Source organism: Dendrobium catenatum, unplaced genomic scaffold (genome assembly GCF_001605985.2).
Source record: "Dendrobium catenatum unplaced genomic scaffold, ASM160598v2 fragScaff_scaffold_226, whole genome shotgun sequence".
Taxonomy (NCBI): domain Eukaryota; kingdom Viridiplantae; phylum Streptophyta; class Magnoliopsida; order Asparagales; family Orchidaceae; genus Dendrobium; species Dendrobium catenatum.
Window position 1 is genome coordinate 605,380 of NW_021318688.1, and position 16,137 is coordinate 621,516.

General features: G+C 35.7%; 1 protein-coding gene across 1 annotated transcript in view; it reads left to right on the forward strand.

Annotated features, from left to right (window-relative positions):
- Positions 1–13,056: 13,056 nt before the first annotated feature.
- Positions 13,057–16,137, forward strand: part of LOC110108864 — a 3,650-nt gene continuing 569 nt past the window's right edge. Inside the window, exons 1-4 of the mRNA XM_028693063.1 lie at positions 13,057–13,143; positions 13,348–14,388; positions 14,651–14,788; positions 14,872–16,128. Of these exons, the coding sequence (XP_028548896.1) occupies positions 13,057–13,143; positions 13,348–14,388; positions 14,651–14,788; positions 14,872–16,128 (2,523 nt within the window). The remainder of the gene's footprint in view (positions 13,144–13,347; positions 14,389–14,650; positions 14,789–14,871; positions 16,129–16,137) is intronic.

A 16,137-nucleotide genomic window follows, 5' to 3' on the forward strand; every position in this document is an offset into this window, starting at 1 on the left:
ATATTGCTTTCTTAGTATCCTTACGAGCCACTTTATATATTTTCCAATTATCATAATTTTTAAAATTAAACCAATTTTTATAACAAATCTTCTTATTTTTAATCTTTTCTTGCACAATTGGATTTCACCACCAACTATTTTTACTATTATGAGCTTTTCCCTTTGATACTCCAAGCACATCTTTTGCAATATTCTTAATATCACTAGCCACTTTTTCCCACATAACATTAGCATCCTCATGCACAGACAAAATCTTAAGATCTAAAATCTTACTCACAAAAATATTTTGGTTAATATTCTTTAAATGCCCCCATCTAATCCTCGAAAAACGTTTTACTTTATTTTTTATTTTATGCCCCTTTATCTTAAAGTCCAAAACTAATAATCGATGTTGGGTACATAAATTTTCACTCGGAATAACTTTACAATCTTTGCAATCTAAACGATTTAATTTTCTAATAAGAAAATAGTCAATCTGGGTTGTACTATATCCATTTTTATAAGTGATGAGATGCTCATTCCTTTTCTTAAATAAGGTATTAGCAATTGAAAAATCATAAGCTAAACAAAAATCTAATATGGTCTTTCCACCTTCATTCGTCGTTCCAAATCCATGGCCACCATGAATGCTTTTAAAATCAACTACCTCTTTACCAACATGTCCATTTAAATCTCCTCTAATGAAAACTCTTTCTTCAAGAGGTATCTTTTGTATTAATCCTTCTAAGTCATTCCAAAAATTTAATTTAGAACTTATATCCAAACCTACCTGAGGAGCATAAGCACTTATAATATTAACAATCTTATCTTCAACAACAATCTTTAAAGCTATAATTCTATCACCAATCCTATTAATTTTTATAACATTATCCTTTAAACTCTTATCTATAATGACACCTACACCATTTCTAGTACGACTCCTACCCGAATACCAAAGTTTAAATCCTAAACTATCGATTTCCTTGGCCTTCTCTCCAACCCACTTAGTTTCCTGAATGCATAAAATATTTAACTTCCTATGAATCATAATATCTATTAACTCCATTAATTTACATGTAAGGGAACCTATATTCCAAGTTCTTATCCTAATTTTAGTATCATGGACTAGCTTCTTTGCCCACATCCGTCCTTGATGTGGGAACCCTTGCCTATTTAACACTGCACCCGGGCGCCGGTGCAGCGGCCCTTGCACACTTGTCACTGTATTCAGGCCATACAACGCGTCGCTTCCAGGGGACGCCCTAGCATTAACACAATTTCTTAAAGGATTCATGTCATATTTGTTCGACAAGTTTTACGCTGGTTGTCGACTACCTAACGCAACCCTCCACTTTTCTCATCCAGGACTTGGGACCTGGCAACGGCAGTGTTTGATTAAAACAATTTTTTTTTTTGTAAACCGACCTATTCTGCCCAACCCGGACGGTTCGGCAGTTCACCAGTTGAACCGCCAGTTCAATTTGGTTTGATCTGGTTTGATGCAGAGCTGGTTCTGTAAGCTGGATTGGATTGACCACTAGCCTGGTTCACGGTTGAACCGGTTGAGCCGGCCGGTCCAATCTGATTTTCAAAACAGCAGGTATAAATAATTCTCAAAAATCTGTCGAGCTCACCACGTAGGAGCTTAGCCAAGAAGTGCAATCGTCAAAGAAATGGATAGCTCAAAGGAGTACCAATCCCAGCTTAACAAGTTCAGGCACTCATGCCATTGGAGCTTGTCCAAGAAAAGCTCAATCACGAAAGCACAAAACTCAAACAAGTTTGATAGAGGAACTCTTCTCAGCAAACCTCGATCCAAAGAGGTTCTCCCCTTATGTGAATTTCTGCTAAAATAATATTCACTATAGCCATGATAACTCATCCCTCTTAGCTAGAGGATCTGTCATCCAAAACTACATGAGATAGATCTGTCATCCCACTAGTTATGTAAATCCTCAGCTTAAAAGAGCTATAGCTCATGGCAATTGTCCGGGGCACTCACCTAGCTATAACATTTAGAATTTGTTCTATCGCATGGTATCTAGCTTTATTAAATATCAATTGAGGTTGGTATGTGTGAATAGTACAATTTATTTTAGGAGTTTGTGATGGCTTCAATGTCTTTTACCTTTAGGTTAAGAAAGTTAAAATGCCTTACCTTATTTTATTAGGAAAACATAATAAAAACATTAATGACCTCTCGCCATAGATATTTTTATGATATTACTTGTACCATAATGATGTATCGGTACTAAAAAATGTTTTAATTATATGTAATTATGCATTAATCCCTGACAAAGTGGGTACTTGCAGGACAACAAGGAAAGACACGCTTGTCTCATTAGCATTGTGTACTAAAGTTTATATAAAAGAAATATGTTATTCCAAGCATGACAATATATTCCAAAGGGTAATAGTATTCTCTTTTAATATTTTAGTAACTATCGTATTCTTTCATAATGAATTATTTTTTAGTTTAGATTTCATAAAATTACAAGTTCATAGAAACACAAGCAATGGTAGAGTTAAAGAGTGATGTGTCCCTCAAATCTTAATATTTTCATATGATATATTATTTGTTGAGGTATAAATAAACTATATATTTGATGGTTTTATGACCTTTTGTTTCTTTGTTTATTTTTTACATTTTACTTTTACGACAAATAATGAGAGAGTATATGCTATCATAAAAAGGATGCTCACATACTAGGTTTTGAGAGCACAAGAAATAGTACTTTCAAGGGTAGAGTATTTTTTATTTAATTATTTTTTTGCAGTCAATTTTGCTTCTTAACAATGGTTGAAATTTATTTTAATTATGGAAGTTTGATATTTTCTCATAGGTGCAATTCCATTGTTTTGGGATGGTGATCCTTCGAGTGCTAAAGAAAGCAAACATGGATGCCATTCAAAAGCTTTTCTAAGTGGAGTTCAGCATAAGCTTGGACATTATGACAACTATTAATTGATGGTTGGGTAAATCCTTTTAGAGATTATTTTTTCATGCTAGTGGGGTTGATAAAGAAGATATGTGGTCTTGTGGCTCCTAAGGAACTATAGATTTGATGCATCTTTTGAGGCAAATGAAAAAGAGTCACATGACATTAGCCATCATATGATTTAAAATTCTAGAGGAAAAAGATTCATTAGATTCTTACCTGACTTAATTTAGTGATGATAGAGTAGATTGAGGTCATTGTTGACCAATATGTTCACCTAGTTGACTTAAGCAGGTGTTTAGGGTCCCCTCCTACTATAATTTTACTTTGACTTTCAAATAATTAAAGGCGAATCTTCTTTGGTCCCCTCCTACTAAACATTATAATTATAAATATGCGTGTGTTCATTAGAAGAGAAATTCATAAGACATGTATCATGTCCTCCATGTGACTTTGTCCATATTCTTACAAATATATTCTAACATATGTCATCAACACCATGAGATTTTCCTCCATATTCTCACAAATTTGCTAAATACCAAATGAATAGTTGATCAATGCTTGATCTTCAATCAAATAAACATTGCTTGGATGAGTGAGAGAAGAGGAGCCTTTTTGAATCCATATATAGAAAGTGGTTGTATACTCACTAGGAATACAACAAACTTCAACACTCCATGTACACTTTAGTTGGAGGATCCGTGAACCATCTTTTGTAGTACTTGTGTGAATGATGCAACCTTTTCTTTGTTGCATTAACTTTTGTGTGAATGAAAAAGAAAATAAGAATAGATGTAAAGGAGATCATTTTAATTTTCTTAAGTAACTTTTGATAACTTAATTACATTTCGAAGAACAAAAAAGAAAAAAAAAGGAAAAGAAGTGTATTGCAGACCTTTGAGGAATAATAACACCTTTTTATGATCTTTGATATCAATTGCTTATCAATTATGTTAAATCATTAACACTGATGCTTATTATTGTTGATGTGTGATATTTGATGGTAAATATCTATCTATGATGTGTGATGTTTGATAGTGAATCAACTTATACTATGTGATCTAAATTTGGTGTTGATAAAGTAACTAATATAAATATGAAATTGCTTAAATGATAGCAAAAAATATATCCGTAGGAGTGCTTGATTAGTTATGCTTATATACCTACTTGATAAACATGATAGTGAGTAGACCTATCATCCAAATTTATTACTAATTAACAAGCCCACATGGATTGATTTTTTTTTATTAAAGCTCTGTTTAAGGATTCTATAGAAGATTGAAATGCATGATTTGATTTTAAAATATATTTATAGCAAATTTTCAAAGTTAAGGAATAAATTATGACCAACAATCTTATAAATTCATTTGCAATCAAAATCAAATTCAAATTAGATTGAAAAAATTATTATAGGTCATAAACATCCATTTTTTAGGAGAAACCGATAGAGGGGCCTACGCATTGATATAATTTCAAAATTACGAGGTCCTTAAATGAACCTTGAGCTCTTCTACTGCTCAAAAGAGTTACAAGCAAAATGACAAATAATCCTATAAGCTCAAGGTCCATGCTACGCCAAAATACAAGATAACCTAGATATAATCTATGGTGCACAAGAAAAAGCACCCAAAAAATGGGGAAATGGGGAAGCAACCAACATAAGCTTTCATCCCAAACTCTCTGATCCAAAAATGAGTAAAGCAATGACCTGCACAAAACGGATCCTGCAAAACAAAGAAAAAAACAAAGCAAAAATAGCACCAAAATAGCCAACAGTAATAGAAAAGAGAGTACCACCAATGAATCATGTAACCAGAAGAAGAAGTCATTTTAGTCCTCTCAAAGTAGTAGGACTTCCTCCAAAATGTTAGAGAAATACAATTATCCCAAATAAGCAGCCACATGTAGAAGAAGAATAAAAAAACCAACTAACACAACAGCTAAGACACCATAAATCACAATAATTAATACTAGGTAATTGAGAAGCTAAGAATAAAAGAATGAAGCAAGAAACCACCAAAATAGCATAACCCCCATCAATGCCAGAGGGCATGAAGCAAGAAGAGCTCAAGGAGGAATAAGGCATGCCAACCTCACTGGATAAAACCTGAAGACACACCATCTAGCCCAAAGGACCCAGCAAGCACGACCCCTCAGCACTACAGGTAAAACCAGCAACCACCAACCCAAGAAGCAAACACCCCCATCACTCCAGAAAACCCAAATGGCACAGCAAGTCACGACCACAGAACATAATAACCAAAAGGTCCATCCAGCATTAACACAGCACACAGAAAACATAACAAAGAGGAGAAACCACCATAAAACAAAATAACCAAACCAAGTATCCAGCTTATTCTAATAAAACCAAATGTGTAACAAAAAACCAGTCACCAAAATCAAATGCAAACAGGTAATGCGAGCAGTGATCGAGCAAGAAGAGCTTACGTAAGAATGAAACATGCCACCATGATAGGGTGAAACCTGATGCCACTCCATCCAGCCCCACAGCCCCAGTATACAGCACCTCCCAATAAAGTAGGAAAAAATAAAAAAAAAACACCACCCAAAGAGGCAGCGACCCCTACCAGAAAGCCACCTCCTCCACAACAACATAGGCCTTGAAAGCACGGTCAGCCCAGATCAACCAGCACAACACCCAAGAGCCCAAACCATTTAACACATAGCTCCAAGAAAAAAGATGGCCAACCAAAAATAAACCAGCAAAACTCCAAGCAAAAACCCAATGGTGATCCATCAGAACCAAGCCCACCATCACCCTAGTAACCAACCATACCCATAAACCCGAGAAGCCAAAAATCCCAAGTAGGTCATAAACATCCTTAAAATCATTCATTCAAAATTTTAGGTCATCTGAAAATATATTTAATGAATAAATAATTAAAAACAAACAAATGTTTTTATTGAAATTAATATATGAATATTCATTTATTTAGGATAGAATTTTTTTATTTAAAACAGCTTTTAATTCTGAATCCATAAGCATCAAAATAATCAAAATCCATTAAGAAATTGATATAATGTAATTTTTTGAAGTTTAATGAATTTTTTATAATTTTAAAAATTTAAACTAATTATTAATTAGTAGTAGTGCATTAATTACCACTAATTGCGCCACCCGCATCCATTATATTTAAAGAAGCTGCGACATCACACTTTTTTTGAGACACATGATTTCATTTATCTGCATCAGCAGTGGGGCAGGACCGTCCAATCTTGTGCATTTTGGAATCAAAGGCCACGATGTAGTCAGATGGAATGCCATGTAATCAAATCCTTTGTGTGGTTCAAATGTGGGATGGAATGATGCGATATGAGCCATTGATTCCAAAATTAATGGCTCTGAAAATATATTATTCATGCATAAGATGATTTAAACCCTAGGTGATGAAGTATGGGTCTAACTTTGAAAATAAAAGTTTGTGAAGGTTGTTAGGCCTTATAGAATTAGTCCCAAGGCTAACTAAGAGGGGGCCGGGGAGGGGGAGGTGAATTGCATATTTAAAAAAATTATGTAATATTTTTTTTATAACTTGATGCAGAAGCAAATTAATTTCACAATAGTAAAAAATTAGAGTTTTCATGTCAACCATATAGTAAATAATAGAAAAATAAAAGTACGAAAAATAATGAGAACAAACACACTAAAATTTATAGTGGTTCGGTCAACCTAACATACATCCACTCCTTGGAGACTCATTCTCCAAGTATTGCACTAAACGTTTAGTTACTCTCCTTTAGCCCCCACAGATAGGCGGAGAATCCCTTATATAATCACTTCCACCTTTCCTAATGTGGCAGAATAGCTGGGTCCTTTGACACCGAAGAGACTTTCTTCTTCCCAAAAATTCCCTCAAGACAAACCTTGACTATGATGGTACTAAAGAGCAAGTTTGCCGAAAAAACTGTGTGAAACCCCATTCACACTCCCTTGAAACCCACAAGGATCTTCTCCCTCTCAAACTCCACCCTGTTCTCTCTCCCTTTAAAGGATCTCTCTTTAAATTTTTTCTAAAAGAAAAATGACTCAATGCATGCCAAATACCTTTACCAATTCATTAGAGAAAGCTTAAGTAGAGGGCTTCAAGAAACCCTAATTTTCAAGAATTCCATCTTCTTTTCGTACAGTATGATATAAGTATCGTACCGTATGATCAGTGTAATTTAGACTCATCCAGAAAGTTCGTGCAGATAAACCATTTAACCTTTATAACATTTCGAATAGTATGATTAAAATATTATATGGTGTGAACTATGGAAATTTCTTCTATTCATTCAGGACGACACTTGGGACGGCCTGGTTCATACACTATGGATCTTCCAGCATTGTGGACATCGTACAACATGATTAGTACAAAAATCATGGATTTTATTTGGTACGATATCTGGAAAGACCAATTTCATATAGTGTCAATCATATTATATGAACTATATCGTACAAAATGATTCGTGATAATAATTGTTCATGATTTGATTTCTTGATATTGAGGGATTAATTAAGAAAGATTTTAATTAGGATGTACAATACAAACCAAATCATACTATACAATCAACACATTATTAGTATCTTTCTTAACCTTTGATGACTAGAGTTTTGACAGAGCACAATGGATCGTACAATATGAATTAAAGTCGCAAAATACAAAACAAAGTCGTACAATATATATGAAGCCAACATCGTACATTATGATTTACTTTAAAAAAACTCTCTCAAAACATTTTTCTTTTCCCCTTATCTGTGTAAGGTTACTCATCAAATATAAACCTTTATAGGACTTTGACTTAAGAAATAAAAAAAAATATATTAATGAATATTACAAACTCTTTACAGCATGACCTATTCTATCCAACCTTGGGCCATATGTCTTCATTGGATGGTGCATAATATTCTTGAAATGGTAGTACACACACAAATAAATATACACTGCAAATACTAGGAGACATAAAGATGTAAGCTAGAATGTTTGTTATCACAAAAAATATAATCTCGTAAGCTTGAGTTGTAACAAAAAAATACTAAACCAGAATCCTTAAAAATTTAAACAGTTCTTATGGGGAGTTTAATGAAGAGTGGAGAATTCTTTTCATGGTTTAAAATGCCCTATTTGATAAGTTATTTAAATCTAACTATTATAGACTAGGATTAGCTCATTACCTTGATTGGATTGACTACATGAGCTATATAATAGCTCAATTTATTTTTTGAGATATATAGAATATTCCCATAAAAGAAAACAAAGCCTAAAAGGCCACATAGAAAGAGTATTGCCTAGTTGAACATAACTAGCTTGAGATCACCGAAATCCAATTTTCTGTAATGTGCATATGGAGTTTGGCTTGGGGATTGTGTAGGAAGTTTAGGAGAGCTAAAATGAAATGAGAATCTGCTCTGGGAGGTTGAGTCTTTGGAGAGGTTAAAACGAAGAATTTTAGACCAATTTTCTAATTCAAACCCTAGGGGCCAATTAGAGGGTTTTGATCCTTTTCGAAGCATTCTAGGATGAGTGATATATGTCCCCCAGGTGGTTAGAGGTAGAGTAAGGTACCATGATATGTAAAGCTTATTTTTCATTACATGGGAGGAAGGATCACTTAGGGCTGCTTAAGGCTAATCCATTTGCTCAAGATAGGTTTAGGGAGTGTTTAAGAATATTCTATAAGCTTTTTGAATGAATTGAATGAGTTTCCATGGAGGGAAATGCATTGGGTAAGCATATTTGACCCATTTAACAACATTTGATGTGTTAGTTGCCTATTTGACCAGCCAATAAGTCAAAGATAGGTAAGCTAGAGTATAGGGGGGTCTTTCATGATGTTTGAGTGAAGTATGAAGGGTTTGAGGCAATGATATTGAAGTTTGAATGAATGAATGTGTATGTATATGAGTTCGACTAAGTTCTAGTGAGTTGACATGGTCAAACTCACTTAAAATTGACTCACCAATAATTTGGTTGTGTTTAATCCATATATTGAAAGAGTTTGATAATTTGGCGAGGCTTGAATAACTTGATTTGATTGTAAGTGGTGATTTGGCCTAATTGGGTCTAGTTTGACCAAATCTAGGCTTTGTTGACCAAGTTAACTGATGACTAGGTTATCGAATTCAGTTAGGTCCATATCACTAGGAATAGTGTTAGAATAGTTTGGTGAAGATTTAAGCCGATAAATTGGATTTTGATTGGAGGTGATTGTATTAGATGATTAATTAGGCTGACTTGAGCTAGCTCAATTGGGTCATATGGGTCAGTTGATGATTGAAGAGCCCATTGATGGATGATTTGATATATGAAGATTCTAGTGAAGTGATTTGGATCATGATTGAAGTCAATGAGTCTATGCACTCTATAAGGTAGTGCACTAGGCTACCTGATTATAATGCAAGGCTGCAATTTGTCCAAGTGATTGTAGATCCATGATTGTAGATTGTAGAAAGTTATTGATTGATTGTATATTGAATGATTGAAGTAAAGTTGGATATAGGTTGATGGCTAATTGATAATTGATTAATTGAAGATGATTGATGTTGAGTATAGGCAATGATCAATGAATGTAAATTGCTAAAGGAAATTGGACATCAAGGAGGATTGCTAATCAAGTGGTTGTGAAACCACTGATTGCAGTTCTGATGATTGTAGATTGATTGAGGTGTTGATTGAAGATTTGATGATTTAAACTAGGTGTTTAGGTAGTTTATGTTTACGTCATAAAAAAATAAGGTCAACAATGTTGTTGTAGAGGAATTGCATGGGTAAAATCCTACTGATCACCCTTGGACTATTGTTGATTTTAAGGTGGGAAAACTCTATCGTGTTGTTATGATGCTATATTTTGCAGAGCCACCTCTTGGAGTTGAAGGACTTTAACTTGATGCACTTTCATCCTACAAGTAGGATCATTCATGTGAGGCTTGGATGGCATTTACCCTTATATTGACGTGTATTCGTTGATTACGTGATTGATTGTCAGCCATTGGAAAATTATATGTAGCATGTTTGGCTCATTTGGAATCAAATCGTGTCACTTCTGGTGTTGTTGAGTTCTTCTTATCGAGACATTCAATTCGACTATAAATTTCTTGAAATCGAAATTCAGTTGGCTCTGAATTTAATTCTAGAAGTTTTCAATAAAAAATAAAGCATCAATATTCGTATATATCAAGTGAATTTTTCAGAGACTTTAATTTCATTGTTGGTAACAAGCAGTTCAATTTTTGTTTTCTTTTCTGCTAGGATGTCTCATGTTTTGTACTGAATCATTGATGCTGTTACTGAGTCGTTTACCAAGCTTAATTTGGTTTCTTGGCTTCATTATTTTGGGAACCTTCTAATATCTTTTTGTATTGTCTCGAAGTATGGTTTTTCAACATGCCATGCTCTAATAGCTGCTAATTATTTCCCCATTTTCATTCAGGCTTGGAATATTTTGGGTGTCTCGTTGTGTCTGCTTTTGCTTATATACATATACATAGATAAAGAACTTGTGAAGTTATTAATTTATTAAAAATATCTCACCTACTTTGTCTAAGCAGCTTTTGTACAAACGAGAAAACAGCAAAGCTTCTCAGTTCTACAGTGATCAATATGCTCCATAGTGACATTATCTTAGTTGCGGGGTCCATTTTCCTTAAGATATGATTTATAGCATTGGAAAAGGAATCTAATCAATTAAAGCGAGTTTTTTTAAAATATTCCATTGCCCGTTAACTGTTGATGACGATCGCCTGGCCTGCTGATCATAAGTGTTTAGAGCTGTTCATCTTCCAAAAGCAGCTCTGAACAGTAAAAGTTAAAAAGCTATTGCGTTCTTTTAACTCAAAAGCACCATTTTTGCAAGCACAAGATCAGATTCCCCAAATTGTCTGCGATTTAATTAGCACTTAGTACTGGAATTCTGAATATGAGCCACTTTGTAGTATCAGATCTTCATTCCAAATCAATTTCCACATAAAAGCTGCTACAAATGTTCTCATAACAGTGTTTTAAAGGGCATAAGACAATTTATAAATTTGCTGCAATAATTTTTTTGAAAAAAAAATTAAAATGAAGTGAAGTCAGAAATAATATTTGATCAGTATTCATTTCATATAATTAATCTTAAAAAGATTAGTAAGGTAAAAGTATGTTAGTTATTATTGATTGAATTATATGTAAATAGAAATTATTTATTTATTAAAATTTTTTAAAAAATAATAAATAGAAATATTTTTTTGGTAATAGGAGATACTATAAAAAAAGAATATATATTTTTATTATAAATATTTAACTATTTAATATATCTAAAACAAAAATATTTTTTAATAATTAATTGAAATAGAGATTTTGGTTTTCCTGTACGAAGACTTAAAAAAAATTACAAAGAAGAATTGAGAGCTTTTAAAGCAATGAGATGAGTTGTAAATGATTTCTTGACTAAGGTTTCGTTTGGGGCAGTAAAAAAGCTTAATTGTAATAAAAATGCAGAGTTTATTTAAATAAATAACAAGGTATGAGACTTAAAAGTAGCTTAACAGAATGAAAATAATTAGTGTTATGCCGTAAGATGTCAAAAGAGGCTAAAATACGACTGCCATGAAAAAAGAATAAATTAAATTTCATTTGGGTTTAGGGTTTAGGGTTTTTTCTTTCCTGCGCCGATTGCTGCTTTGATTTCTTCTCTTCATCTCCCTCCTCCGGCTAGGCCGGAGGACTTTCTTCTTCTTCCTCTACTCTCATGGATGTTCCTTCTGGTTTTCCCCCTTTAGGCTCTGCCTCTGGTGGTATTTCGAACTCTTTGGATGTTTCGAACTCTTTGCCGAGGAACTGGAATAAGGTGTTTGCTCCGGATCTTTCAGCTCCCAAAGCTTTTCACTTCTCTCATCACCCTTCTGAGCCAGAGATCATTCCCTTTTCGAATGACAAGCTGAGCAAGGGCGGTGAAGAATGGAATCTATGCCTGGTTGGTTATTCGATTGGCCGCAGACCCTTCTACGAGGCTCTGCTGGGGGCTATTAACAAGACCTGGTCTCTAAAAGGCTCGCTCCAGTTACTTTCCCTAAATGACGGTTTCTTTCTCCTCCGATTCTCTTGCTAGGAAGACTTCGACATGGCATGGTCGAGAGGTGTCTGGTTCTTGTTGGGTAAGCCTTTTGTGCTTCAAAAGTGGCATCCGAAGTTTAAACCGAAGAAAGAAGAATTCTCAACTGTTCCAATCTGGGTGAAAATCCATGATTTGCCGCTAGCATGCTGGAACTCTGAAGGCATATCCGTATTGCCAGCAAAATTGGTATCCCGGTTGCAGCGGATAAGCTGACGGAACAGAAGACCAGGCTTACCTATGCCCGCATTTGTGTGCTTGTGGATAATCTTGCTACATATCCGGAGGAAATTCTGGTCTCCCTAGATGGCGATGTAGTAACCCTGAAAGTCCAATATGAATGGCGTCCAATTCCCTGTGAATTCTGTAAGTCACTAATGCACCTCTCATCTTCTTGTCCTTCTAAACCTAAGCAGGCATCTGATGAGGCTGCCAAAGACCAAGCTGGGAACCGTGGGAGAAGCTCCAGTAGAAATCCCCATGCCCGGTTTAATTCTAAAAATCGCAATTTCTCCAGACCCATTAACACCTCCACTGCCAACTCTCAGCCTGAACCGCAAACAAATAATGTCCAATCCTCCTCGCCCCCCACGGTCACCACTACTAATGCCTTAGGACAACCTATGTCATACCAACCTCATTCTCCAACCAACAAACCTCTTCCTTCCCAGCCTGTCTTGGTTGATGGGGAACCTCCTATAAGTGATATGCCGCTTAATGAAGATGCTATTGTCTCTGGTATTCCTAATCTCAATTCTCCTCACGAAGCAATATCCTCATCATCAGGCACTCAAAACTTTAATCCTCCGAAAGATTTTTCCTCTCCCAATAAGTTTGATGTTCTTAATTCTGAGGAAGATCAAACTCAACATTCTGACATCCCGGGGAGTTTAGATGGGAAATTGGAATCCAATGCTTCTGGACATTCCAAGGTACCGGATAAAGGAAAACAGATGCAAACATGCGCAACGGGGAAAAAAACTGCAAAGGGGAAGCAGAGCAAAAAACCCCAGTCTCAAAAAAACGGTTAATGTCTTTTCCACCCATGGCGGCGTGGAACATCAGGGGCTTCAACCACCCTGATAAAGTCATGAGCTGTAAGCGACTCATTAAATCGTTCAGGTTGAACTTGGTCTGTATATTAGAAAACAAAATTAATTCACATTCTGTTATGGATCCTTTTTTCGAATCTAATCACTCTCTGTTTCCCAATGAAGAAAGCTGTCACAATTTTGATTTATCCTCGTCGGGCAGGATATGGATTAAGTGGGATGCTGCGAAATTGAACTTTAAGCCCTCCTTCTCTTCTGACCAGGTCATTTTTGGGATTATCTAGGTTGCTGATAAACCGCTGCTCCAGCTCTCTGCTATATACGCCTCTAATAATTCTCTAGACCGCAAGGAGCTGTGGAACTCTTTGACTCATTTGGCGCCTGAACCTGACTTCCCTTGGGTTTTAATTGGTGATTTCAACTGCTGTCGCTATGCCTCTGAAAAGTTGGGTGGGAATCCTATTTCTCATCATGCTTTGTTTGATCTCAACAATATGATTTTTAGTAATAGTTTAGTGGATTTACACTCCGTTGGTTTTAAGTTCACTTGGTTTAATCAGCGCACCATTAATCCTATTCATATAAAACTTGACCGTGCTTTAGTGAATGCGGGATGGCAGAACAAATTTCCAAACTCTTACTGCTCTATTCAGAGCCCTTCCTGCTCGGATCATTGCCCCATCATTTTAAACTCAGGTATTTCTGTCAAGGTTTATCACCGCTTTCTTTTCAAGAACTACTGGACCAACTTTGATAGCTTCTGGGCTGTCTTACTGGAGGTTCTCTCTCTTCCTTGCTCTGGGAATTCTATTTCCCATTTTAGTAATTGCTTGAAGTTCCTTAAAGATAAAGTTAAAAGTGAGGATTGGTATTCCTCCTCATGTGTTTTTAGACATCTGGATGTCCTGAACGATAATCATGCTAATCTGTTGAGTAAGCTGCAAGTGGATCCTTATAACTTGAACCTCAATCACTCTTTCAAGGTTAGCACGGTGGAACTTGCTAAGTTCAATTCTATGTATGCCTCTTGGATAGTCCAACGGGCAAAAGTCAACTGGATAAGAAATGGGGAAGATGATTTAAAGTTTTTATTTGCAAAAATTAGAACTAGAAGAGGGTGCTCTAATTCTATGATCAATTTATTTGCTAATAACCATTCTTCTTCTAGAGCTGATGTTGTTAGTTCTTTAATCCAGTATTACCAAATACTTTACAACCCCTCTTCTCCCCCGTCCCCCAATGCTACTCAGGCCTGCTTTCCCTCTGGAACCTTGTTGCCGCAGGATGAGGCTATCCGTATGACCTCTTTGGTGCTTGATGAGGAGGTAAAAAAAAGCTGTTTTTTCGGGAAAATCTAATTCTGCTCCAGGTCCAGATGGTTTTAACTTCTTTTTTTATAAATCTTCCTGGCATATTATTGGCCCTCTGGTTTGCAGGACAGTACATTCTTTTTTTCAAAAATGCTATATGCCAAAAGGTCTCAAAGCTACTGCACTGGCTATCATTCCTAAACATAAGCATGCTTACGAAATTTCTGATTTTAGACCTATTGCATTATGTAATGTTCTTTACAAAATTATTGCAAAGGTTATTGCTGACAGACTGAAGCCGGTTATGCCTTCGATCGTCATGAACAATCAAGCTGGATTTGTCAAATCTAGAGTATCCACTGATAATATTTTGCTTGCTAGTGACATTCTTTCTTTTGTTGGTAAGGAAAGGGGAGTAACATTTTCTGTGCTAAGTTGGATATAAAAAAGGCCTTTGATTCTGTGAGTCGTGAATTCTTGCTCTCTAGGCTTTCTCAGAAAGGTTTTCCTTCTCTTTCTGTTAACTGGATTAAAGCTTGTATCTTTGACGTCAACTTCTCAATTATGCTCAATGGTGCCTTAGAGGGTTTCTTTCCTTCATCTGCTGGACTAAGACAGGGTTACCCTCTTAGTCCTTACCTCTTTTGCCTTGTGATGGATGCTTTCTCTAATCTTTTGGAATGCAGTGGTTTCAAAGGAATATCTGTGGACAACTTCTCTCTTACTCATTTGCTTTATGCTGATGATGTACTTATATTTGGGGAGGCCTCTATTGAAAATTGTAATAAGTTGGCTATCGTTCTTAGGGACTTTGCAAACTCCACGGGGCTTTATGTGAACTATGACAAGAGTGCCATTATGCTTACCAAAAATCAGAGAAATGTTCAAGCTATTTGTCAATCTTTATCCATTTTTAACATAGTTAATAAGATCAATTATCTTGGCATTCCTTTATCTTTTTATAAGCTGAAAATAGAGGACTTCTTGCCGCTTTTGGATAGTATTAACAAAAAAATGAATGGATGGAAGGCCAACCTGCTGTCCTTTGCGGGCAGGCTCCAGTACATTAAATTTACTATTCAAAATACCATTGCATATTGGATTAGGGGGTCAATCTTACCAAAAACTGTATACAAACATTTCAAAAAAGCCTGTTCCAAGTTCTTGTTTTTTGGTGACTCTACGCATGCTAAGAAACTTCATATGGTGTCCTGGGATAGGATTTGTAGGCCTAAATATAATGGGGGTTTGGGCATTCCCTCCATTTCTGCTTTACAATTCTCTTATAGCTGCTCCGTTATTCTTAGGATGTACAACGCCCCTTCTCCTCTATCCAAATGGCTTATTTGCTATCACAAATCCCCATGGAAGCCCCCTCGTGCAACTGATTCAAAAATATGGAAGCTTATCTGTAATACCGCAATGGCTGTAAAATACTGTTTTACCTTCAGCATTACCCAGCAGGCTCCCATTCATTTCATATGGGATCACTGGTGCAATAATAAAACCATTTCTGAATATTTGGGGGGTAATCCGGATGGTATTTCTCATGACTTTTGCTTAAATGAGTTAATTATTGGCACTCAGTGGGTTATTCCGAATCACTTTCCTTTGAATTTGAAAAATGTCATTGCTGGGATCAATATTGGTGATACTGGGCATTGTTTGCTGTGGGGAAACCGAAGCACTTATAAATTCAAAAACTTCATGGATGAATACTATTCAGATATACCGAGCTGCTCTTGGTTTAAGTTGGTTTGGCCT